Source organism: Haemorhous mexicanus, chromosome 4 (assembly GCF_027477595.1).
Source record: "Haemorhous mexicanus isolate bHaeMex1 chromosome 4, bHaeMex1.pri, whole genome shotgun sequence".
Taxonomy (NCBI): Eukaryota; Metazoa; Chordata; class Aves; order Passeriformes; family Fringillidae; genus Haemorhous; species Haemorhous mexicanus.
Window position 1 is genome coordinate 34,079,640 of NC_082344.1, and position 25,363 is coordinate 34,105,002.

At 46.3% G+C, this 25,363-nt stretch overlaps 1 protein-coding gene across 7 annotated transcripts; it reads left to right on the forward strand.

Moving 5' to 3' along the window:
- The first annotated feature begins 526 nt into the window (after positions 1 to 526).
- Positions 527 to 19,216, forward strand: LOC132326362 (toll-like receptor 2 type-1). Of its 7 annotated transcripts, none has more exons than XM_059844413.1 (4): positions 529 to 545; positions 11,578 to 11,861; positions 14,563 to 14,632; positions 16,441 to 19,216. In XM_059844413.1, exons 3-4 carry the CDS (start codon positions 14,598 to 14,600, stop codon positions 18,824 to 18,826), a joined length of 2,421 nt encoding a protein of 806 aa, XP_059700396.1. In that variant the 5' UTR covers positions 529 to 545; positions 11,578 to 11,861; positions 14,563 to 14,597; the 3' UTR covers positions 18,827 to 19,216. The 7 variants fall into 7 exon arrangements, with proteins under 7 accessions (XP_059700398.1, XP_059700396.1, XP_059700397.1 ...); XM_059844412.1 differs by lacking the exon at positions 529 to 545 and adding an exon at positions 3,185 to 3,476; XM_059844415.1 differs by lacking the exon at positions 11,578 to 11,861 and having other exon boundaries at positions 527 to 545.
- Positions 19,217 to 25,363: the final 6,147 nt, after the last annotated feature.

Genomic DNA, 25,363 nt, shown 5'->3' on the forward strand with positions numbered 1-25,363 from the left:
TTGGAGAGTGCAGCAGCGTGGCTGCCACCAGTCCTAGGAGCCTGGTTTGAGCTCCATGGGAGCAGCGGATGGGCGAGGCCGAGCCGCAAGTACCGCCTGCGGGGCTCCGAGCTGCGGGGACAGGGCTGTCCCTGAGGCTGGCCCGCACGGGGAGCACCGTCGTGGTTTGCTCATCTGAGTTTGTCACAGGTACGGTGGCAAGTGGCAGATGTGTCCTGCAGCTCCTGCAGCTGGAGCTGGGTGTGCAGGACTGTTCCAGCTGCTTGGAGGAGCAATGACCAGCACTGGCAGAATGAGCCTGAGGGCTCTGAGGGCAGGTGAGAGATCTGATTGCTGGGAGGCAGGTGAGCTCACTGGAGAGCTATTAATCTTCTGAAGAGAGCAGAAGGGGAGGAAGCAAGGGAGGTTTCCACCACCTACACTAGAGCTGGCAGTGCCTGCAGCTCCATCAACCAACTTCTTTCTGCCTCTGGAGAAGCCTTGGTGAGTCCTGGGAAGTCATGGCCTTCACAGCACCACAGGTTCCTGCAGAGCCGTCCTACCAGGTGAGCTCCTGGCTGATATTTACAGTGGTAGGTTGGGTGTTGCTTTATGGCATTTGTTTTCTTCCCTTTCATTCTTGTGAAACACCCAATGTTTATTTTTCTTAGTCACTGAGTCACCTCCATGTTTTTGCCCTTTTCACATACTTGCTTTGCTTTCAGCAGTTACTGGAAAATGTGCACAGTGGCACTTCCCTGTCACTATGGGCGTGTTTTGCTTCTGCCTTTGATTGCCCCGTCCTGTTGTTCAGTCTCCCTGACCACTTCTATGGACAACAACTTCCCTGTTATTCAGTCTCCCTGACCTGTTCTTATGCAACACACTTGGGTGGAGTGAAGGCTCACTCCACCCAAGGACTGCTTGGGTGCTGCCTGGCCATACTCTGTCCCTATGCAGTGCAGCACTCACCCTGCCTTTCTGGCAGAGGTTGGTGTCCCAGCAGGAGAAGGAGGTCCCTGGTATTGCTTGGGGCAGTTGCCAAGTCCTGCATGGGAAGAGGCTTTGCTGGGCACATCCCAGCGATGCTTCCTCTGCAAGCTGAGGGTGTGGAGGAGTGAAAGACAGTGGGTGAACACTGTGGAAGAACAGAGCATGGGAGAGGATTTGTTGTCCCAGCCCTACAAGGTGGTCTTGCAACTGAGGTCCTGGGGGCTTGCACCCACCTCTGCAGCTCACTACTAATGTGTGGACATAGGCATTCCGGGCCTGCTGAAACTGAATCTTGCTGTTCCTCCCTCCATCTCTCCAGTGGGTTTCTCTGCAAAGTCTGTCTGTGCCAGCTTGACAAAAACACCTCCTTCGGAACTGTGGGCCACACACTGTACAGCTTGCTTTTTCTGCTCTGCTTCATCTCCTACTGAGTTCTTCAGCAACAACAGCAGCACAATCCCTCAAACCTCTTCTACCCCTGGGGTTGCTCTGAAGGATTTTTCCCCTTGTTGTATGTGGATGTTACTCCCTGGGCTATTTGGGTTTTTAGCAGCCTTGTTTAGAGGTGGTGGGGGTCTGGGTGATTCCACATGGGCCCCTGCACCTCTCTGCAGATTTTATTGCTTGGAGGCTGCCAGCAACCTGCACATGCAGGGACCACGCTGGCTTGGAATGCAGGACCTGCCCAGTGTACAAACTACTGCCAGATGAACTTCTCTGGCTGTTGTGGACCATCTAGCATGATTAGTCACTGTCAGCTAAATTGCCAGCAGCCAGGCTTGGCTTGCAACTGAGCCCAAGTGTTCGTGTCTCTTGGAAGGACAACGTCACCCTCGTGAGTGACCAAAAATTTACTCTTCAGTAAATTCGGCTCTTGTGTGGGGATTTTGAGAAGGCAACAGATCACACCCATGACTGTCCCTGCCGTGCTCTGGGTTATGACTGCTATGCCCATGGGCTGACAGGCTGTGCTAGACCTCTTCTCCAGCCACTCTGGAAAAGTGCTCCATTTGCTAAGAGCCATTTGGTTTTAATCTTGACTGGATGTACAGTTTGTGAAGGAAGCTAATGCTTTCACATGTCTTTGTTAGCACAGATGTGTAGGGAGCCTATGCCTGGACCCTGCTCCAGCTCTCAGAGACAGCAACATGGAAGGTGGGCTGCCTTCCCTGGGCTGGGCATCAGCAGGTGCTATTTCAGTATTAGAAATAAACCTCAATGACAGTGCAGGGCTATCTCAAAATTGGAAATAACCTCCTTCTCATGCAATGATGGAGTGCTGCAGCAGTGCACAGTGCCTTACAAGAACCTGCTACCCCTGCTGGTTCTGATTTAGTGAGAAAAATATTTCACTTCATTCACTGAACACAGCCTTGTTAGATGAAAGGTGATTTGCAGTGTGGTGCAGGAAATGCTGAACAGTGCCATCCAGATGTTGAAGATGATAAGGGAAGCTTGCAGAAATGTCAGGAAATGCTGTACCATTCCCGCCACTTTCCTCAGACCTGTGAGACAGTGGAGTTTGTTGCTCTCTTATCAGCTGCATTCGTATGAGAAAGGCATATGAAAGGCATACCAGCAGTGTTCCTCCCGCTGCTTGCAGGCAGGCTGGCTCATTCTGCCTCCAGCCCATCTCACCATGGCACTGGTACATCCTGGACAGGGCACATGGCCCTTGTGAGGGAACAGGAAATGACTTCATTGCTGCCTTGTTTCCAAACGAGAGTGGGAAGCCCTTGCTCCTCCTCGACTTCCCCCACACTTTTCAGCCACACAACCCACAGCCTGTGGTGTGAATGGCTCCTGGAGCTCAGTGGCAGTTTCATATTGATCAGCTCTTTCCAGAACTGTCTGCAGGTCGATCAGTCCCTCTGCAAACAAGCAAGCAGCTGTTAATCAGAGGAGATGCCAGCCCTACTTCTGTTGGTAAAAGCCTCTGCTTAATCCCAGATTAATCCTTTGGTTATTGTATCAGTTAGGCACCTTGCGGTCCCTCCTGTTGGCTAAGGACATGGGGCATTCACCGTGTTTGACTTCCGGCTCTCCCTGTTAGCACTGTGTACAGTTCATGCATTTGCCAAATGACTTCACAAACCAAGTTTCATTTTTTCCCATCTGTATGTCGCTGCACTTTCCAGGGCTGCTAGAAATCCATAGGTGTCTTTTGCTTAATCAAGGTTCAGCTGTCTAATTTTCCCACACCGGCCCTCTGGTGAGCACAGATGTGGTTGAGCAATTTTCTCCTGACACTTTGCTATCACTTTCACCACTCACACATCACACCAAGTGCAGCTGGTCTCCCTCTCCCAGCTTGCAGGGTTTGCTTTTGCTTTTGGTTGCAGTCTTGAGCATCACAGTTTGGCCTGGCCTGGCCTGAGCCATCCGTGGCTTGCAGGGTGGGATGCTCCTGATGGTAAGCAGAAATCTGGAACACACAGACCTGATGGAAATGCCCAGAGGTGGACAGCCTGCTAAGCTCACAGTGACACCAACTTTTCCTGTCTGTAAGTACTTTTGCCTTCTGAGTGAAGTTCACTGCCAAGATTATGAGTTTATTATGAGTTTCTCTTGTGGTAGCTGAATTTCATGACCCATTTTGATATCCTACAGCAATGTGCAGCTGGTGATTGCCCTCAATTCACAATAGCATTAAGGAGAGATAACTTTGTGCCTTTTATAGATGAACTGCATATGTGTGGTGGAGGATTTGTTTGGATTTGTTTAAAGAAAGTAATCTTTCTATTTACTTGAAAGGTTTTTAATAACAATTCTGTTTAAGTAGCGATAAATGACAGTTAGTTGAGGACCAAATAATGGCTTATACAAATGCTTCACAATCCTTAAGTGAATATAAAATATTTATTTTTTTTTAATTAGTAAAATGTAAGCCTGGATGCATCTTCCAGAATGGTGGACATGACTGATGCTCAGTAAGCTGCAGGTTTGATTTTGGTTGCAAGAAGCTCATGTGCCATTTCCTGCAACAGAGAAACCTGAAATCTTACCAAGACAGTATTATTCTTTCTGAAGAGCTGATCTGAGGGGTGAGCTAAAGGACATGGCCTTTGTTCTGTCCTTCTCCTTGCTTCCTCTTGTCTGAATAGTCATATATCAATTGAACAGCCCCATCAGTGAACCTGTCAAGCAGAAGTTCAGCTGTCTTGGGCAGACCATCACTCATATTTCATATAGAGAGTTTGTTAGACAAGTCCTCAAAAAACTAAGTTTTGATTTCTGTGAATAAAAATAGGAAACAGATGGCATCAATTTCAAGAGGTAAAGTGGTTTTTAACTAGTCCAGTAACTAATGTTCTCAAATGCCTACTAAGTATTACAGTTTTATCTTAGCAAAGATCAAAACAACAACTTTAAAGCACTTGCCAGGCATACACACCCATGTGTTCCAATAGATGCCAGACTGAATGTATCCTTACAGTAATGGAACTGAACTTGCCAATTTCAAACTCCCCCCTGTACTCCTGCAGTGAATAATGCCTAATTCCTGCTCTGGTTGAGGTTTTTTATTATCATTTTTATTACTACTACTGTGGACCCAGTGTTGCCTCAAACATGCTGCAGGTATTAAGAGAAGTCTGCAAGTCTGGGATCCAAGAGAGAGCCTGGTAAGGAAGCATTTCCTGAGAGGAAGCTTCTGGAGCCTCCCAGGTCTCCTTAAGTGTCTGAGTATGTCAGCATCTACTGCAGTTTAGATCAGTCTGCTTACTCATGAGTATCTGTACTAATTCCTAGAAAATACAGGCAGAAGACAGACATAGCATGCCCAACACAGATTTGCACAGGCAGGCTCTGCACTGCAGCACAGTCTCTCAGACAGGTTGTATGTGTGATGAGTAAGATGACTGAACCCATGGGAGCTGCAGCACTGCCTAGCAGCAGGTGGAAATGCTGTGTGCCAGCTGCTGCAAACTCCAAAAACTAGCCTCAGCTGTACAATTGATTCTAAAAACTGTTTTCCAGTTGTACAATTTATTCTGATGGCAGAGGAGGCCATTTGTCACAAGCTGGAATAAACCTTTTGGAGTCCAGACTGTGGAGTTACAGCTGAGCTAATGCTTGCCCTTGTGCAAGATGCTGACTTTGATTAGTTTGTCTGCACAACAGCTGCTTCTGCTTTCTACAAACACTGCACACTGCTTTACAGTCTGTCTCTCTCTGGTGCCTTGCTGCTCTGCTCTGAGTGCCAAACCCTGTGCCAGGGGAGGGGAATGCTGCTGTGTGTGCCAGGACTCTTGGCACCTTTTACCTTACTGAAACTCGCCTTCCCAGGACATAGGCTTCTCTTTTGTTTCCCTGGTTTGTGTGTTATGTGAATGGTTGGTTTTAAAAAGTCTAACCTTTTACTTAGCTTGATTGAAAAGTGTCGTTTTGGCAGTGGAGATGGAAATATAAACACACTTGTGAAATCTCTGGATCTGGTAATGGTACCCTTCCCCTGCATTCCCCATCAAAACAGCCTGGAGTTGAGTTTCTAGAAGCTCTATATATGGAAGCTGAATGTCAATGTCACCTCAAAAAATTAGGCAAAAAGCTTGTGGCAGGGATTTTTTCCCCTTGATTTTCATCTTTCCCATTAGACTTTATGTTTCTCCTGAAAGAAAAGGAGAAGGAAAGAATGTCAGCTCTCTTTTGGTGGGTAGGCATAGGTTGTAGTAGATATCAGCAAGTCATAGTCAGCAACATTTGTGTAGAGCTTTAAGAATTAGAAAACAGTCCTACCACAAGCAAGAGAGAGACTTGGTCAAAATTTGAGATCCTGCTGCCTCTTTAGACACAAAAGCACTTAGCATTTAGTTCTTGGATGTCCCATATTCAACTGACAGTGGTATCTGGGCACCCTGGAGTTTGGATAGCATAATTCCTGTTGGATTTCTGTGTCTGCTCCTGAGTATGCTCTGACATGTCTCAGCACAGCTGGTGCTCTGACAATGTCATCCATCTCTGACAGTATCCTGTGGTTAAGCATTCACTCATATCTTCTTCGCCCACATTTTCTGCAAGGTTTAATCCAGTTCCTAATCACAAAGCTCCTTCACAAAGCTTGTCCAGAAGAAGAACCTCCTTTTGTTCTGTGTCTCAGCTATAGCAGCATTTACAGAGGTTTATGGAGCACATAAAAAAATATTCCCCTCTCTCTGCTATGGAACTGGAGCAGTCATGGTGTATCTTCCCTGAATTTCCTTGTTGTCCTGCTTTTTTACAGGAAAAGGAGCAGTGGTGATAGCTTGTCTCAGTGATTTCCTTCTGCCATAGGCCTCTTGAACAGAAGGTTACGGCTTCCCAGAGCCAGGCAAAGCCAGTCCCTCTGTGTGCAGGAGCAGTCTTGTCCTGCTACCTGCAAGTGTGTAGGGTAGATTGGATGTATGCTATTGTAGGGACCCAGCTCTCAGCTGCTTCCCCACTGGTGGGGACAGGGAATTAGAGGATCTTGTTGCCCTTCTGACTTTCCACCCTGGAGGAGAGGGAGCAAGCATGCCCCGCTCCCAGACAGGTGGCACTGCAGTGCCTCAGTAGGTTCACTGTCTGATTTTCCCTTGAAAATGTGTTAAGAGTTCATCTAATTGCAGAGCACCTGCACTGCTAAAGGTGTGGCTTTATCTGCAAAGCTGTTTTCTTGCACACCAGAAGTCATAGGAAAAAGCAAAGGTTGGAGGGGAAGGAAAACCCTGGCTAAACTCTGGAGTGGGAAGTGCATGCTCTTTAGGACAAACCAGCTCTGAGGCACCATGGTGAGCTTCCCACTTCCCCATGCCTCCAGGGCAACTGGGTGAGGCTCTTGTTCTGCCTGCGATTTCCAAAGGCTTGCTGAGCCAGCCCTGGTGTGGCTGCATGAGACCAGCAGCTTCCCCATACATTCCTTCCTTCCCTTCTAGAGGTGTCCTTCACTCCTGATAGGTTCCCAGGGAGGTTTTACTCCTCTTTGGATGGCAAGACTTTGGCCTGAGTTAGGCAGATCCTTGGAAAGACAAAGCAAGGTCTATTAATCATTGTCCATTTCTTTATTTATTTTGGGTATTTCCTGGTTTCAGTGTTGAACAATGTTTACCAAAGACGAGCAGCCAAAGTAAACCACACGAATGAAAAATTGCAAATGAAAGAGCCAGCCTCACGGCACAGCTGGTCCCATGCCTCCAAGGGCTTCAGTCGTTTCAGATTAGGTGCACACTTGGCATTCTTCTGCAAATATGCCTGCAAGGAATCATCCTGGAACAAACCTGCCTCCATGCACAGCAACTGACAGAAAGCTGAGGCAGGTCTGGAAAGACTCTCTAGCAAGAGAGGGGATTAATGTGCCTGCTTGTTAACTCTGGCAGAGTGTGCAGTCGTCACTGTGCCAGCAGAGTTATGGAGAGCAATTGGAGAGGGATTATTTTATGACTGGTGGCATTCCTGGGGGATGGGGCATTTATTTGGGGCCTTCCTGCAAGGAGTAAAAAGCAGAGGGGAGAACAAAGCAGTTCCTTCACAGATGTCAGACTGTTTCGACATGAGGAGCCAACACGCATGGAAACGTTCCCTTCTCCCTTAATCCAGTTGCAGACCTGACTCACCCTGCCTGAATTTCTGGTATCAATGTTGTCCTGTTATTCAGTGAGAAGTTATGAGCTCACAGATTTCTTGTCCAGCAAACCAGCTTGCCAGCTCCTTGCTGAGTTCCCCCCGAAAAGGAAAGGGCTGCCCAGCCTGGAGGCAGGATTTTTCCACCTGCAGAAACAGGGAACAAGCCAAACTCATTCACAGGCTTCATCGTGAGAAGTATGAGAAATGCTTTTTTTACAGAAAAATTTAGACCACTGAACAGTAGGGGAGAAGAGTCCAGCCAACCTTTACTTTATCCACCCCTTCTCCCATTACTTATTGCATTTTTGTTAGTGACTCTTGAAAAATTCTGTTCAACTGGAAGGCCTTGCAAATATCAGAGAGGACACTGTCAGAGGCAAACATGGAGGCACCAGAGAGATCAGCAAGAAAGATGCCTCTCAGTAGAGGGTTGTACATCTCAGTATGTTCTGCCTGGCCTTTCAGTCACAGATGTGAGCTGGGAACAAAGAGTTCAAGGAATGAGCCCCAGAGAAATAAAGTACTCCAAAGAACAGAATTTAGAGAAATTTGTTGACACTATTAATCATGGAACATTCAGGAAATTAATTTTAAATGATGTCATAAAAATAGCACATGAAAGAAGTGTAAATGTAACATAATTTCTATAAATAGAAAAGAATATTTATGCTGACACTAGTGTAAGCTATAAGCTGAAAACAAACCAGGTGGCCAGTCTGTTGGGCAGACATCGGACCCAAAGAAACAAAGATCTTCTTGTGCCCACAGGTGCAAACTTCATGGTGAGTTAAGCATTGGAGGACTGTAATCAGAATTGATACAAGGTAGGAGAGTGCATCTAATTTGATGTTCTTTCCTATGCAGATGTAAGGTAGACAAATTCTATTTAGCTGGCTATTTCTCAACCAGCTAATTCTGGTCTTGTAGTTCAGAACTGTGGAGATCTAGCTGTGGAGCTATGTAGTTTCAGCTATGGAGATGGAATTTGGTTGTTATTTGCTGGTTTTTTAACTATGTTTTATCTGATTCCTATTCCTTTGACAACTCTTCTGTCCAAAAGCTGTGAATTGCAGAGAAAATTACTTGAAAGCATGAGTTACCATGCTTTCCCTACTTACTGAGATATACACTAGTCTTTTTGGCATTGCTACAACCCTCATTTGCATTGCCACAGCACTGCCATGCTCTTCCTGGCACATCCATGTAACTTACTGGGATGTTAGAGAGGCATTCAGCTCAAAGTTTGTAAATATAGGTACTTCACAGCAGTAGAAAATGCCTTGGTTTTGAGGCTGATCATCGGGTATGGTGTGTGTTTCTTTCTGTAGACACTAATGCAGACAAAAAGGCATCTGGCAGCACAGGCACAAGTTACATGGTCTTTTCTGAATCTGTCATTACTAAGCTGGTACTGTTACAGTCAAGAAAACTTACAGAAGAGCCAGAAATGCAATCTGAGGATAATTTAGAAAGAATGATTAAAATAGCTAAATGTGTGCTTGAAAATCAGCTTGGACTGTCTGTTTTCAATCAGGTTCAAATTCAGAAAGTCAGAGAATGGTCCAATATTGGAAATAACTTATTATTTGAAGATGGTTTGGTGGCCCTATGCCCTATCAGAAACCACACACACATTTAAAATACTTACTGACAGCTTTTTATGATCAGGCTTTTCATTTTCAGTAAAAATTATGTTTTCACGCATGTTTACAACTCGGTTGAAGTCAAGCTTCTAAAAAGTTTGTTTAAAAATTATACAATTGCAAAAGAAGACAATAGAAACAATCCCTGCAAGAGACTCACAAAACTTTTGTTGTTTTTACACTAAGTGAAAAAACCTAGGAAGTAATACCTTAGATATTTTTGTATTTATAAGAAATGTGGCATACTGATAGGCTATAAATCCAGAAAAGTAGATACACTGAAGAAAGAACTTCTGAAGTCTTGAATAGCTGAGAAAAAAAGATTTGGAATTGCCTAGTTTTCTCTTTCTGAAATCCACTGTCATGTCTAAAATATTTCATAGCATCAGATACAGGAGGAGTCAGCAGCTGAATACAAAGCCTGAACTACCTGTGCAAAATACATCCTGGCATTATCTTTTTTGGAACAAATACAAAAATCTTGATATTTTTATGGTACATGATAATGATCTGCTTCATTTCCTGCTCAGATTCTTGCCCAACTGTTAAACACTGGTTTTTTTCCTACTGTATAACAAGCAGTTAAATATGTATTTCTGCATCCCAGCAAAGTGCTTTCCACCTCCATACAGGAAACAAACTCTAACTGGTTCTGCAATGACTTGGTCCCGTTCCCAGGAATGTTTCCCTTCTATTAAAAAAACCCCAAGAAACAAAAACCCCAAAACAAAAGAGGAAAAAAAAAAACTACTTTTTTCAGTCTATTGGCACTAGTTAGGCATAAGCACAAAAAATGTCCGTGCATTCCAGCACAAAAAATGTCCGTGCATTCCTCTGAATGAGGCAAGACTAGGTTTGCTGGACCTTCCCACACTGGAATGCACTAACATGCATGTCCCTTTGCCCAACCTCTCTTGGAGGAGCTTTTACTTGGAGCTGAGCAAAGCTTTTTTCCTCCTTATGGGAAATTCTGGTGCCAGGATGTTAAACCCCAACTTCCTCACAAGAGCCTGCCAGTGAAGACTTGCACCCGGTGGGCTGTGACAGGGTATTTTCTCTCCTGGTGAGATGAAATGAAGCAGAAGCTGTCCAAACAACGAGTGTAAGAGATCCCATTCCTCTCTGTTCCCAACCCTGCCCCCCTGGTATTGCAGCTTGTGCTAGGAGCCCATAGCCATAAGTGTCTGTGGCTCCGTCCAAAATCCTGCAAAATCTTTGTTTGGAAACAGGAATAGCACCTCTTCTTTTAAAAACTGGAAATATGGCTTAGGTGTCCAAACACCATTCTGGGCAGCCCATATTGGATGACTTGTAGGTCAAACAGCCTAGGATACAGCAAAGCAAACTGAGCAACACAAAAGAGTGAGATAGATGTAGAGCAAAGAAAATAGTTAGTTCAAAACACTGTGTGAGTGGTACTTGAGAAAGCTACACAGAAGTATTTCCTGAAGACCTCTAAAGAAGCTTAAGAACCAGCTTTGTACATTGATGATGTTGTACCAATCAACATTATGAAAATTGCAGAAAATATGATTTCCAGATTATGTCTGCTTTTAGGGGATGGATCCCCAGCAGCAGCAAGCTGGGAGCCCACCTGCCCAAGCACATTTGGGTTAAACACTGAGCTCCCAGTACCATGTGAGCTGTCTCAGAGTTCTCATCTTGGAGTAACAAATCTCTCTGTCTTGATAACAGGATTTTGTGTGTTTGTCACGGTGGTCTTCAAAATAGGGTGTTAAAACTTGCCTTTTTTCCCACTGAGTATTACTGGAAAAGATATATTTACTGTATATCCTAGTATTCCTGTAAGAAACAAGTTTTTTCAGTGTACCTAAAGTGTAAGGTAAGAAAGGAACTGTGTTGTCCAGCTTTGCCTTGCATGTAGGCTGTTTCCTGTTGAAGCAGTTTCCTTGGGAGTCAAGAACTCACCAGAAATATTTTGGCAGAAATTACATGTTTTCTGTTGTTGAGCCATGCTGTTACAACCACTCTAGAAAAATGAAACTTCCCATATCGGTGTCTTTGCATGCAAACTTCCCTGCAAGATGCTCCTCAGTTAAGGTAGAAAATCAATGTTGTGTTTTTCTGACTGAAAGCTTTCAGGAAGGATATGACAAAAATAAATCCACAACACAACTCTGCTTCCTTGGCAGAGGCAGTGCTGTAGGCTGGCTGCTGAATGACTAACCAGTTATATCATTATCATGCTCTGCCACAACTGCAGGATTGCCCAGAAGAAAAACAAAAGTAATTGGGTCCTTTGCATTTAAACTTCCAGTCTGAATATCTAACCAGAGGATTGAGCAGCTGGCAGGGTAGGCCTGATACGGAACACAGCAGTTAAAATGGTTTATTTTGGTTATCGTGTACCTTTTTGTTGTAGCTTGAAGTTGAATACCTGAAGCTCTGCAAGACAGATTAAAGCACAGGCACCAGCAGTGCACGCAAAGAATCTATTCCCAGGACCATGAAAGGATGCCAAGCCATTCTGCTTTCAATTACATGAGTATTATACCTCCTGCTCCAAAGACTGCAAGGACAGATTTGACTTTTGGCTTTTCCTTGCCATCGTTTTCTGGGGGCACTTAGGGTAAGAGCATCCCAGGTTCAGCCTGCCTGACACTGCTGCAGCCAAGCTGACATACTGGCACATCCTGGTTACTAGTGGTAAGTATGAGGAAGCAGTTTTGTGCTGTTTACGAAGATTTGGAAAGTGTGCTTTCTGCTTGCATCACAGGCTGGTCAACAGTTTCATTTCTCCCTTCCTTTTCTACTGCTTCTGCTTTGTCTTTGAGGCAGGAATCTGGGACCTGGGTTAGGTCCCTTCTGCACTGCTCACTTGTACTTCCTCAGCAGAAAAGCAACAGGCAGCTCTCAATGTGGACACTGACAGGGGAGGAAAGAGAGGAAGGAGGAGGGGTGGGGAATGCAGGATCCCTCCGTGTGAGACTGGGAACGGGAAGTGCTTGAAGAGTGCATCATGCCCAGTTTGGATACTGCTTGTGCTGCTGTTGGATAAACGCGAACATTTAAAGCAAGACAGCTTCAAACATAATTGCCACATCTCTATCTAATCCCCATCTACTGCTGGTAAAAGCTCATGCAGTGTCTCTGCTTGGAACATCTGCAGTTACAAAGCACAGCTTTGTTGCAGAACCATGTGCTTCTCTTAGGAAAACATAGTGTAGGTGGAGGCATTAAAACTTGTTTTAAACAGTATTAAAGAGGAAGGTTAATCATAGCTTAAACTTGAAAGAGGAGAGAGAGCACCTACAAGGGGCATCTTTGTTCAATGCTAAACATGCAATTACTCTGGAGAAAAGCAGTTGAAGAGTATTCTTATCTTAAAAGACAGAAGCTTTCTCCTACTTTAGAGTACTTGATTTCAAAATAAGTTGTTTTGAGCCATGCTGCACCTCAGTTTGAAAGCTAATGCTCTGGGAGGCAGGTGGCTGGTACCTTGTCTGTGTGTGTGAAGCAGCTTGTGGAGAGCATTTTTGCATATCCTCAAACCTTCCTGAGTCTGGATAATGTGATAAACCCTGACAATCGCCCACATTTCTTGGCATTTTAAGCAGCTTGCTGAAATAGACTGCTTGGTATATGAACTGTGGCATAGTCACACCAGTCCTCTCTTTCTGAGAGAAACCAGAAACCTGGCCCAGTGTAGATCCATCTGTGATGAGAGCTGGCTGAGTGTGGATGTTAGGAGATAGTGGCTTCTGAAAAAACAGCTGGTATGTACGTCAATTCTCCACAAATGCGTGGTGATGAAGCTGTAACAGATAGAAGAGAGTGCCCATTTCACACTGAATTATGTACATGCTCTCCTTCTCCAAAACTCTTCTCAAATTAACTAACTTTTTTTACTGTATCAGAGAGGTGCAGTTTTGAAGACAAAAATATACAGTAACAAGTCTCATTGAACCCAGAGTTAATATTTTGAAAACGGAAGTCTTCCCTATTGAATGAAGAGCAAGAACCATTTCAGCTGCTAGAGGGAAGAGGTGGCTTTGGGGAAGTTGATGACATCCTTTCACTAAAAGACTGTTTCCCTTCTCCTCTCTGCCCCCCAGCTCTGCCTCTATTTTACCATGTTATGCTTATCAGCTATCCTCTGTAGTAGTCAGAAAATACAAGGGTATCTCAGTCTTCCAATTTCTTTTTCTCTTAACCTAATATGCAATGCTAATGTCAGTGCAGTGGGACTGAAGGTTGCTGTGAGGTGCATTTGGGCTCTCTGTGGGCTTTGCCATCCTTAATCACACAGATGCTGCAGTGGGCCCTCTGACAAGTGGCAGGAATCAGTCCATCTGTCTTCTCTCAGGGCGGTACTTCTTGGTGCAAGAGGGCAGCAAAAGGTGACAATTTCTGAACACAGAAAAGAAATGGTAACTGCAATAGGAATGTTATTTGAATTAATGGACTTGCCTTTCAGAGCTGGTAGGACGACTCCCTGCCCCTTTATGCAAACAGCATGCTTGGCTATTTGACCAACCATGTATTGCTTCAGTCAGGTTAAAATGAATGCCATCAAACCTCCTCTCTCAAAATTGCCTTTGATGTTTACAGAGAGATACTATGCTTCAGACTCTGTCTTGTGCTTCAGACAGAATATAATTCCTGTTATTAATTTTCTGTTGACAACATATGACTGTAGTGTCCTAGGAAATTAAAGGATGCTGAGTGTTTCTATAGTACTCTCCTTGACTAAACAATTTGTCTCCAACACTTAATATAATACATGCATCACTCTATATATTGATAATATTTTACAGAACTTACATAAGTTGGTTGTGCTGAGATGTTCTGTTTCTCAGCAGTGAACACCCCCCAATGCCTACCAGATAAAAAGTGTCAAAGTAGAGATACAGGGAGGTTAATGCAGTTCTGCCTGGGAACTATTTCTGCACTTAATAGTGGAGGAAGTGGTTGTGAAAGAATGACTTGCGCAAAATGGTTGCATCAGCCTTTCCAGCGATGGGAGTTGACTGACAAAAAGAAGAGACTGACACTAAATTTTATCTTTCAAAGAAGAGAGTTCAACTACAATCTGTTCTCATTTTTTGCGTCCCCGATCAGCAGCAATGGTAGAATTGGTTGAAATGTGAGTTTGAAGGGTGAGCCATACGTGCTGGACAATCCTGGACTCTTCAGAAGCCATGGTTTCCTCAGAGGAGCCACCACTAGAGAGAAGAGATGCAAACTGGTATGATTCACTGGCTGCCTAGTTAAAGGACACTGGGAAACTGGGAACATGAAGTTTTGTTTGAGGAGAACAGAATTTTGAGGCTGAAATATTGTCTCACTTTGGGACTGTCACCTCATCAGACCTGCCAAAAATTTCCAGCTTTTGTTGTGCTTGCAGGTATGAAGTAACCATTCAGATGCCTTGACCAGCAGATGAGGAGACTGAAACACAGCATGCAGTACACAAGGTAAGTACTTAACCTCTGCTTATTCAGGGTTTACAGGTAGTGTTCATCTGCACTACTGGAACTGTTTGCCGTTGAACTTGGTGAAGTGTTCTTTGGCACCTGTGGCAGGAAACACAGCCCTTCTTAACATTAAAATGAGTATTGTTCTAATTACATCCACTGTTTATAGGGTGACAGAAACATCTATATCCCATCTATTACTGGTGTTGTTTTACAGAAAAGTCTGATAGCCTCCATTTCATATCAGGTTGTTCTGCCTTTCCAGTAAAGAATGTAAATTGCTCACACAGTGTGCAAAAGGGTGTGGCAAGAGCTCTGCTTTTAGAAGCCCTGAGGCTAGTTGGAGTCCATGCAGGGGACCCCCAGATCTCTTCCGGGAAAGTTTGTCCCGTTGGAAGCCTCAGCCCACTGGAAGGGCTGAGAGGGAGAGCAGGCTCTGTTTGGGCTTCTGCCTGCCATGTAGCCATACAGAATGGGCAGGCTGACGCTGCATGGGCTGTGAGCATTTCTAATCATAGAATCACGGAATCACTTTGGTTTAAAAAGGCCTTTAAGATCATTGAGTCAAACCATTAACCAAATACTGCCAAGCCTACCACTAAACTATGTCCCTAAGCACCATGTCTGCCTGTCTTGTAAATACCTCCAGGAATGGTGACTCCACCACTTCCCTGGGTAGTCTGTGCCGTCCTTTGACCGCCCTTTCTGTGATTTATTTTTTGTTTTTTCCTAATATCCAGTCTAAACTTCCCTTGGTGTAACTTGAAGCTGTTTCCTCTTTTCCTATGGCTTGTTACCTGGGAGGAGAGACTGACCCCCACTCACCACACTGACCCCCACTGACTACAGACTCATTTCAGGCAGTTGTAGAGAATCATAAAGTCGCCTCTGAGCCTCCATTTTCTCCAGGCTAAACAACTATAGCTCCCACATCTGGTTCTCTTAAGACTTACAGTCTAGACTCTTCCCCAGCTCCATTGCTCTGCACAGGCTCCAGTATCTCTTGAAGCGAGGGGCCCAGAACTGAACACAGGATTTGAGGTGTGACTTCACCAGTGCTGAGCACATGGGGACAATCACTGCCCTGGTCCTGTTAGTCACACTATTCCTGATACAGGCCAGAATGCCACTGGCCTTCTTGGCCCCCTGGACATATACTGGATCATATTCAGCTGCCTGTTGACCAGTGCCTCCAGATCCTTTTCTGCTGGGCAGCTTTCCAGCCACTCTGACCACAGCATTTAGTGCTGCATGGGGTTGTTGTGACCCAAGTGCAGCACATGGTACTTCATTCTGTTGAGTCTCATCCAGTTGGCCTCAGGCCATGGATCCATCCAATCCAGATGCCTCTGTAGAGCCTCCTTACCCTACAGCAGACCAACACTCCCACCCAACTTGGTGTTCTCTGCAAACTGAGTGTGCACTCAATGATCCCCTCGTTCAGATCATCGATGATCTAACCATCTTCCCCTATTTGGAGCTGAAACATCCAGCTGTAGCTTCTTTGCTGAGAGGAAGCATTGTGAGAGATGAAAGAGGTGAGAGCCACAGCCAACGTGCCTATAGAAAAGCAGGATACTAAGAAAGGTCCTTGACAAATGATATGGTTATACTCCAGGGATGAGAAACACACTATGGCTGCAGGGCTGAGGAGGTCAAGTAGGAGAGGAAGATTGATATCACAGGATAACATATTTTAATAAATTAATCTGAGATTACTAAAAAAATGGTGCAGGATTTCAAGAGTTTTCAGCTGCTGTTCAAAATTAAAATTTGACCCTACCTTCTCTTTTTTCTGTTTTCTACAGCAAAATGTCCATCCAAGCAAAACACAAATCAAGAACTACTCACACCTGGCAAGTGTTGGCCATCTACATGGTCTTAGCTGCAAGCCCCTCCGAGCAACAAGCACTGAAGCAGGCTTGTCCTTCATGCGATGCCAGTCAGCTTTGCAACTGCTCCTCCATGGGCTTGGAATCCATTCCCCCTGGGCTCACGGCCAAAATCACAGTGTTAAACCTGACCCACAACAGGATAAAGCGCATCCAATCCCAGGACCTGCAGCAGGCTGTGAACCTGAGAGCCCTGCTGCTGCAGTCCAATGAAATCAGCTCCATAGATGAGGACTCCTTTCAGTCCCTGGGAAAACTGGAGCTCTTGGATTTATCAAATAACAGCTTGGCTCACTTGTCCCCTGTGTGGTTTGGGCACCTTTTTTCACTCCAGCACCTCCATCTTCAAGGCAATTCCTACAGAGACCTGGGGCAGAGCTCCCCCTTTTCTAGGCTTAGGAACCTGAGCTCTCTCCACCTGGGCAACCCGCAGTTCTCTGTGATAAGGCAAGGGAGCTTTGAAGGCATTGAGTTTCTGCAGAAGTTGTGGATTGATGGTAGCAATCTCAGTCAGTATGAGCAGGGAAGTTTGAAATCAATTAAGCAGATAAATCACATGATCATAAACATAAGAAATAGTAATATATTCTTGGAAATTTTTAGGGACCTTGTGCACTCTGTCACTTGGCTGGAAGTGGCAGAAATCAAATTACCAGTTGAAAAAACTAGCTTGGTGCAGAATTCTACGCGTCCTTTTAGGATACAAAAACTTACGTTTAAAGAAGCTTTCTTCACAGATCAAACTCTCAGCCGAGCAATAGTGTCACTGAAGGAAATCACCTCTTTAAAAGAGTTAGAAGCAATCAATTGTGTGCTTGAGGGCAAGGGAATGTGGAACACTGAAGAAATTGCAAAGAGTGGGCAAAGTTTTGTTGAAGCCATAACGATAATAAAGGTATTTATTCAGAATTTCCATTTGTTTTTTAACCTGGAAGGCATGGAGTCACAAATAAACCAACTGAAAAGACTCACTATCGCAAGCTCTAATGTTTTCATGGTACCTTGCAAACTTGCAAGACATTTTTCATCACTTCTGTATCTGGACTTTCATGATAATTTGCTTGTAAATAAGCGTTTAGATGAGACAATCTGTGAAGATTCCTGGCCTTCATTGCAAACTTTAAATCTAAGTCAGAACTCTCTAAAATCTCTGGAACTGACTGCAAAGTATGCATCTCGTCTACCCAAATTGAATAATCTTGACATAAGCCAAAATAATTTTGGTGAGATTCCAGATGCTTGTGATTGGCCAAAACTCCTGAAATATTTAAACCTGTCCAGCACTCAGATTCCTAAAGTAACGAGCTGCATTCCTGGAACGCTAGAGGTTTTGGATGTCAGTGGAAACAACCTGAAGGAGTTTGGACTGCAGCTGCCATTTCTGAAAGAGCTGTACCTCACAGGAAACCAGCTGAAGACGCTGCCGGGGGCCGCACCCATTCCAAACGTAGTGTCCTTGTCCGTGAGAAGAAACAAGCTGAACAGTTTCTCCAAGGAGGAGTTTGAGTCCTTCAGGAGAATGGAGCTGCTGGATGCCAGTGACAACAACTTCATCTGCTCCTGTGAGTTCCTCTCCTTCGTCCACCACGAGGCCGGGCTAGCCCAGGTGCTGGTGGGGTGGCCGGACAAGTACGTGTGTGACTCTCCGCTGGCGGTGAGAGGGGCGCAGGTTGGCGCTGTGCACCTCTCCCTGATGGAGTGCCACAGGTCCCTGGTGGTGTCGTTGATCTGCGTCCTGGTGTTCCTGGTCATCCTGCTGCTGGTGGCCGTCGGCTACAAGTACCACGTGGTCTGGTACCTGCGGATGACGTGGGCGTGGCTGCGAGCCAAGCGGAAGCCCAAGCGCGCCCCGCCGAAGGACGTCTGCTACGACGCTTTTGTCTCCTACAGCGAGAATGACTCCGAGTGGGTGGAGAACACCATGGTGCGGGAGCTGGAGCAGGCCTGCCCTCCCTTCCGGCTCTGCCTGCACAAGCGGGACTTTGTGCCGGGGAAGTGGATCGTGGACAACATCATCGACTCCATTGAGAAGAGCCGCAAGACGCTCTTTGTGCTGTCCGAGCACTTTGTGCGGAGCGAGTGGTGCAAATACGAGCTGGACTTCTCGCATTTCCGCCTCTTTGATGAGAACAACGACGCGGCGATTCTCATCCTCCTGGAGCCCATCCAGAGCAAAGCCATTCCCAAGCGGTTCTGCAAGCTGCGGAAGATCATGAACACAAAGACCTACCTGGAGTGGCCTGCTGGTCAACAACAGCAGGAGGTGTTTTGGGAAAACTTGAAAGGTGCCTTGAAGTCATAAAAGTCAGCAGTCCCCATTTCAACATATTTCCACAAAAGGCAGTATATCACTGTTTCTTGCTGCTAAAAATATTTTCTTTCTTATTTTTCTTTTAACTGTAACTAAAACAAACTAAAACTTTGTTTTATATAGAGATAATTGTCATTTTTCCAACTGGAAATGGCCTGTTTTAGACTTTCCAGTGATTTGGTGGTCTGGTCCTTAAAAGTCCTTGCCAATAACCATGATCTTTGGAAACCGTGTTGGACTCCATATACTTTTCTAAGTACAGTTTGCTGAATGCAGGGTATTTCTGTACTTTTTACTCCTGTTACCACTCTCCCCAACTGGTTTCTAACAATGCCATTGTAAGTTTCAAATGAAATTAAATGCCATGGGCTTCAATCAGTATTTCCCTGTGTCTATTTCTTCCTGGGAATGCTTGTTTTTCTCTTCATGATCACCACCACTTTCCTTTCTTCCTACCTGCGGAAATATCCGAAGCCTTCTATTTTTGGATGTCAGACTGTGTTTGTAATGTGTGGGCTAGATGGTGTTGCAGACTGGCTCAGTTTTAAGTTTTGCTCTTCTGCCTTGCAGAGCATATTTATGTAATCACTGGGCCATGCGAGTCTGACAGCTGTACTTACCTTCCTTTGTAGTCAGTGAAGAAAATCACAGGGATAAGAGGCAGTTCATCTCTCTACTTCAGCGCGAGGTATCTCCTAGAATTACCATATTGCTCTCCGCTGATTGCAAAGGGAGTCTAGACAAGCAGGTAGATACAGATGTTCACATTAAAGTGGTCAGCCCCACACTGAGTGCTTGGATTTCTTGTGTTTTAGAATTTCTTTTGGGAACCTGAAATTGTCTCAGAGGGGATTATGTTAGGTTTCTCTAACTCAACATTTTCATGTTCCCCGTTGCTTGTTTTGCTGGAGTTAAGGTACGGGAAAGTCTAGATCTTGATTAAATTTTAGACATTCAATTATTTTGTGGTGAAATACCATGCTTTGGCATATTGTCTGACTAAGTATTTGAAAAATAGCAAAATTTATGTATATTTTCTGTTGCTATATTTATACATCTTCATGTATATATGTGTTTGTATGTGCTCTTATAAATTTACACTCCTTTGTGTTTATGTGTACACTTGTCTACACAAGATAATTTCTGTAGGTGCAGCCTACAAACACCACTTTCAGTTCTGTTTTCCAGTTACAATGTTATCTCCAGGGCTATGAAGTCTGCTAGGAAGCAATCTTTCTGTTAACTCTCTGTCTTGGTTTGGATAAGACAGGTGCCTGCTAAAGAAGGCAGGAGCTTCCCCTGAAATGGAGAATGCAAACCCTCCCCACCCCTCCAAATTGCTATGAATTTTAAATTAAGGGGCTCTCAGGCAAAAAAAATACGGGAGCAGGAAATAACAGTTCTTTAATAGGGAAGGGGGGGAAAAACCATAAAATGATAAAATAAAAACAATGCAGTACACTAAAATGACAGAGTCAGAACTCAACCTGACACCCTGTTGGTCAGGGTGCTGGCAGCAGTCCAGTTGGAAAAGTGGCTGCAGTCCTCCTGAGGTGTCAGGTGTGGTTCTGTTGGAGCAGGGGGTCCTGTAGAAAAAGGGTGATTCTTCCTCCGCAGATCCGTGGAAGAAGAAGCAGCTGCTGTTCCTCTGGTGAATCCAGTGGAGAAGCTGTGCTGGTGTGTCAGAATCTCCTGATTATATCTGGATAGCAATGCTCGGCTCCTCCCTCTGGGCGGAGCATCTCACAATGGGATGTTACAGTTCTTATCAGCCATGCAGTGACATTCAATAGCCTCTTATCACGGGATGCCCCCTGCTGAGGGAGGAGTGATTGTGATCTCGCAGGGAGAGAGATAAGGGGAAATTGCCCACTTAACACCTAGACAACTGCCATACAGATGGTAATAGAATACATCCTGCCTTGCAATCCAGAACATAATCCACCCCTTATTCTATTTCCATCTGCATCACAATGAATCCTTACACACAGTTCTCACTTAAGACTAGGTTTCCCTGTGGTACACAACGGCTTTCTCCATCTTTCTGCATTACCCACCAAGTGTAACCCGGTCCTTGAGCAAAAACAATTCCACGGATGGGTTTGTCTTTGCCTGAGGTGGGAGTAATCCAAACAGTCTTTCCTAAAATACCTTTCATGTGTACAACAGGGACTTTATCTCCATCTACAGTGTGCAGGGGTTCAGACTGGGCAGGACCAGCTCGATTGATAGACCCTCTGGTGTTGACCATCCAGGTGGCCTTTGCTAAGTTCATCTCCCAATTTCTAAAAGTCCCCCCACCAAGTGCCTTCAGGGTAGTCTTGAGTAGTCCATTGCACCGTTCAACTTTCCCGGCAGCTGGTGCATGGTAGGGGATATGGTATATCCATTCAATACCATGTTCCCTGGCCCAGGTGTTGATAAGGCCGTTCTTGAAATGGGTCCCATTGTCCGACTCAATTCTCTCAGGGGTTCCATGTCTCCACAGCACTTGCTTTTCCAGGCCCAGGATGGTGTTCCGGGCAGTGGCGTGAGGCACAGGGTGGGTCTCCAACCATCCCGTGGTGGCTTCCACCATGGTCAGCACGTAGCGCTTGCCTTGGCGTGTCTGGGGCAGTGTGATGTAGTCGATCTGCCAGGCCTCCCCATACTTGTACTTGGACCACCGCCCACCATACCACAGGGGCTTCACTCTCTTGGCGTGCTTGATGGCAGCACACGTTTCACAGTCATGGATAACCTGAGAAATACTGTCTTTGGTTAAATCTACTCCTCGGTCTCGTGCCCACCTATAGGTGGCATCTCTACCTTGATGACCTGAGGCATCGTGGGCCCATCGAGCTAGGAACAACTCCCCCTTATGTTGCCAATCTAAGTCTATCTTCGACACCTCTATTTTTGCTGCCTGATCTACCTGTTCGTTGTTTCGATGTTCCTCATTAGCCCGGCTCTTGGGGATGTGGGCATCTACGTGGCGGACTTTCACAGGTAGGTTCTCCAACCGAGCGGCAATTTCTTTCCATTCCTCAGCAGCCCAGATTGGTTTTCCCTTACGCTGCCAGTTGGCCTTTTTCCACCTTTCCAGCCAGCCCCACAGAGCATTGGCTACCATCCACGAATCAGTATAAAGATAGAGCCTTGGCCATTTCTCTCTCTCAGCAATGTCCAGGGCTAGCTGAACAGCTTTGAGTTCAGCAAGTTGACTTGATCCACCTTCTCCTTCGATAGCCTGAGCAACCTGTCGTGTGGGACTCCATACGGCTGCTTTCCACTTCCGGTTCAACCCTACGATGCGACAGGAACCGTCAGTGAAAAGAGCGTAGCGTGTTTCCTCTGCTGGGAGTTGGTTGTATGGTGGAGCTTCTTCGGCACGTGTTACTTGCTCTTGTTCCTCTTCATCAGAAAGACCAAAATCTTCACCTTCCGGCCAGTTTGTAATTATCTCTAAAATCCCAGGGCGATTCAGGTTTCCAATACGGGTGCGCTGTGTGATGAGGGCAATCCATTTACTCCATGTAGCATCAGTGGCATGGTGGGTGGTGGGAGCCTTTCCTTTGAACATCCACCCCAGCACCGGTAGTCGGGGTGCCAGGAGGAGTTGTGCTTCCGTGCCAATCACCTCTGAGGCAGCTTGAACTCCTTCGTAGGCAGCCAAGATTTCCTTTTCTGTGGGAGTGTAATTGGCTTCGGACCCTCTGAAGCTTCGACTCCAGAATCCCAGTGGTCGGCCTCGAGTCTCCCCAGGCACCTTCTGCCAAAGGCTCCAGGACAAACCATGGTTCCCGGCTGCAGAGTAGAGTACGTTCTTTACCTCTGGTCCCATCCTGACTGGGCCAAGGGCAACAGCATGAGCAATTTCTTGCTTAATCTGGGCAAAAGCTTGTTGCTGCTCAGGGCCCCAGTGGAACTCGTTCTTCTTGCGGGTGACCAGGTAAAGAGGGCTCACGATCTGACTGTACTCGGGAATGTGCATCCTCCAAAAGCCTATGGCACCCAGGAAAGCTTGTGTTTCCTTCTTGCTAGTTGGTGGAGACATTGCTGTGATCTTGTTGATGACCTCAATGGGAATCTGACGCCGTCCATCTTGCCACTTTACTCCCAGGAACTGGATCTCTCGAGCAGGTCCCTTGACTTTGTTCTTCTTGATGGCGCAACCGGCTTCTAGCAGAATCTGGATGATTTTCTTTCCTTTCTCAAATACTTCCACTGCCGTGTTCCCCCACACAATGATGTCATCGATGTATTGCAGATGTTCTGGGGCCTCACCCTTTTCCAGTGCAGTCTGGATCAGTCCATGGCAGATGGTGGGGCTGTGCTTCCACCCCTGGGGCAGTCGGTTCCAGGTGTACTGCACGCCCCTCCAGGTGAAAGCAAACTGAGGCCTGCACTCTGCTGCCAGAGGAATGGAGAAAAACGCGTTAGCAATGTCAATGGTGGCATACCACTTTGCTGCCTTGGACTCCAGCTCGTACTGGAGTTCCAGCATGTCTGGCACAGCAGCGCTCAGTGGTGGAGTCACTTCATTCAAGCCACGATAGTCCACAGTCAATCTCCATTCTTTGTCAGACTTGCGCACAGGCCAGATGGGACTGTTAAAGGGTGAGTGAGTCTTGCTGACCACCCCTTGGCTCTCCAGCTCACGGATCATTTTGTGGATGGGGATCACGGCGTCTCGATTCGTCCGATACTGCCGGCGGTGCACCGTCGAGGTGGCGATTGGCACTCGTTGCTCTTCCACATTCAAGAGTCCTACTGCGGATGGGTTTTCTGACAGTCCAGGCAAGGTGTTCAACTGCTTAATGTTCTCTGCCTCTACAGCAGCTATGCCAAAAGCCCATCTGAGTCCTTTTGGGTCTTTGTAATAGCCATTCCGGAGGAAGTCTATGCCTAGAATACATGGGGCCTCTGGGCCAGTCACAATAGGATGTTTCTTCCAGTCTTTCCCAGTCAGGCTCATCTCAGCTTCCAAAAGGGTCAATTGCTGTGATCCCCCCGTCACCCCGGCAATGGAAACAGGTTCGGCCCCCACATGTCCCGATGGTATCAGGGTACACTGTGCACCAGTATCCACTAAAGCATCGTACCTTTGTGGTTCTGATGTGCCAGGCCATCGGATCCACACCGTCCAGAAAATCCGATTTTCCCGTGCCTCTCCCTGGCTAGAGGCAGGGCCCCCCTAACCCTGGTTATTATTTCTTCCCTGGGCATACATGGTAGAGGTACCCTCAAGGGGATCTGACGGATCATACTCAGCAGCTCGGTCATGGGAGGTTGAGGCTACCTTCACTTTACTGGAGTTCTCTCGGTTAGTGTTTCCCTCCTTGAGTTGACGCACCCTTGCTGCCAGGACTGAAGTGGGTTTTCCATCCCACTTTCCCATGTCTTCCCCATGGTCCCTCAGAAAGAACCACAAGTCAGCCCGTGGGGTGTACCCTCTCTCTCTAGGTGGAAAATGTTGGGCTCTAACTCTGGGGCCTGTGACTCGCACTGGTGCAATATGGGAATTGTTCCTTCTCACCGCCTCCCTCATCTCCCTCATCTCCTCTCTGAGTTCTTGGACCACGGCAGAGACATGAGCTTGCATGGGGCCATTGATCATACTTTCATAATTTCTAAGTTTGTTTGCCACAGAACCCACTGTCTCTCGGTTGGTATCAGCATTGATCGTTGCAATGAAAGTGGTGTATTGAGATGGCCCCAGATTTGCCAGACTCCACAGCATCTGCCCTGTGCACCTGACCTGGTCGGGGTCATTATCATGCTGTCCATCTCTCCCAAAGAGTACCTCCAATACTGCCACTTCCCTCAGCTGTTGGATCCCTTCCTCAAGAGTCTTCCAGCGCATTCTGTGGTGCTGCTCCTGCATTCTTTCCCTGTGGACAAATCTCTCTCTGACACTTGTTAAAAGCCGCTCCCAGAGGGAAAGGGACCCTGGCTCCCTTACAAAAATCTGATTGATACCGGAGTCCTGAGTTAAGGGTCCCAGATTCCTTGCCTCACCACCATCCAGTTGCACACCTGTACCCATAAGGTCCCAGACCCGAAGTAGCCAGGTTGTATAAGCCTCACGTCCCCGTCGTACAATGTCTTTGTGTAGATTACGGAGACTTTCGTAAGTCAGGGACTCGGTGATGATTGCAACCTCTGGCTCCCCTGTGGGTTGTGAGGGCCCTCCCCTATCTGGGTGCTCTGCTTTTGTTTTAGATCTCCTTGTTTCTACAGGGGCAACTGCTGCTGGCTGTGACTGCCTCTGCAGTTCAGCTGGAACCTGGACAGTTGTAACATCTGTGGGTTCTGCTGCTGCACTATTAGATTCTCTCTCTTCAAAGCAGGGGGAGGGCTCTGCACCAGCTGGGGAAGTGTACTCCTTCAGGATCTGGCCTATCTCACGCATCTCCTTCACCAGACCCCCCACCCAATCTGGGTAGTTCACATCTGGCACGGGCTGTGGGGTAGGAGTAGGCTCTGGGGCAACAGCATCCCTGGACTCTGGTGGCGTGTTAGGTTCTGATGCAGGTGTCAGGGTAG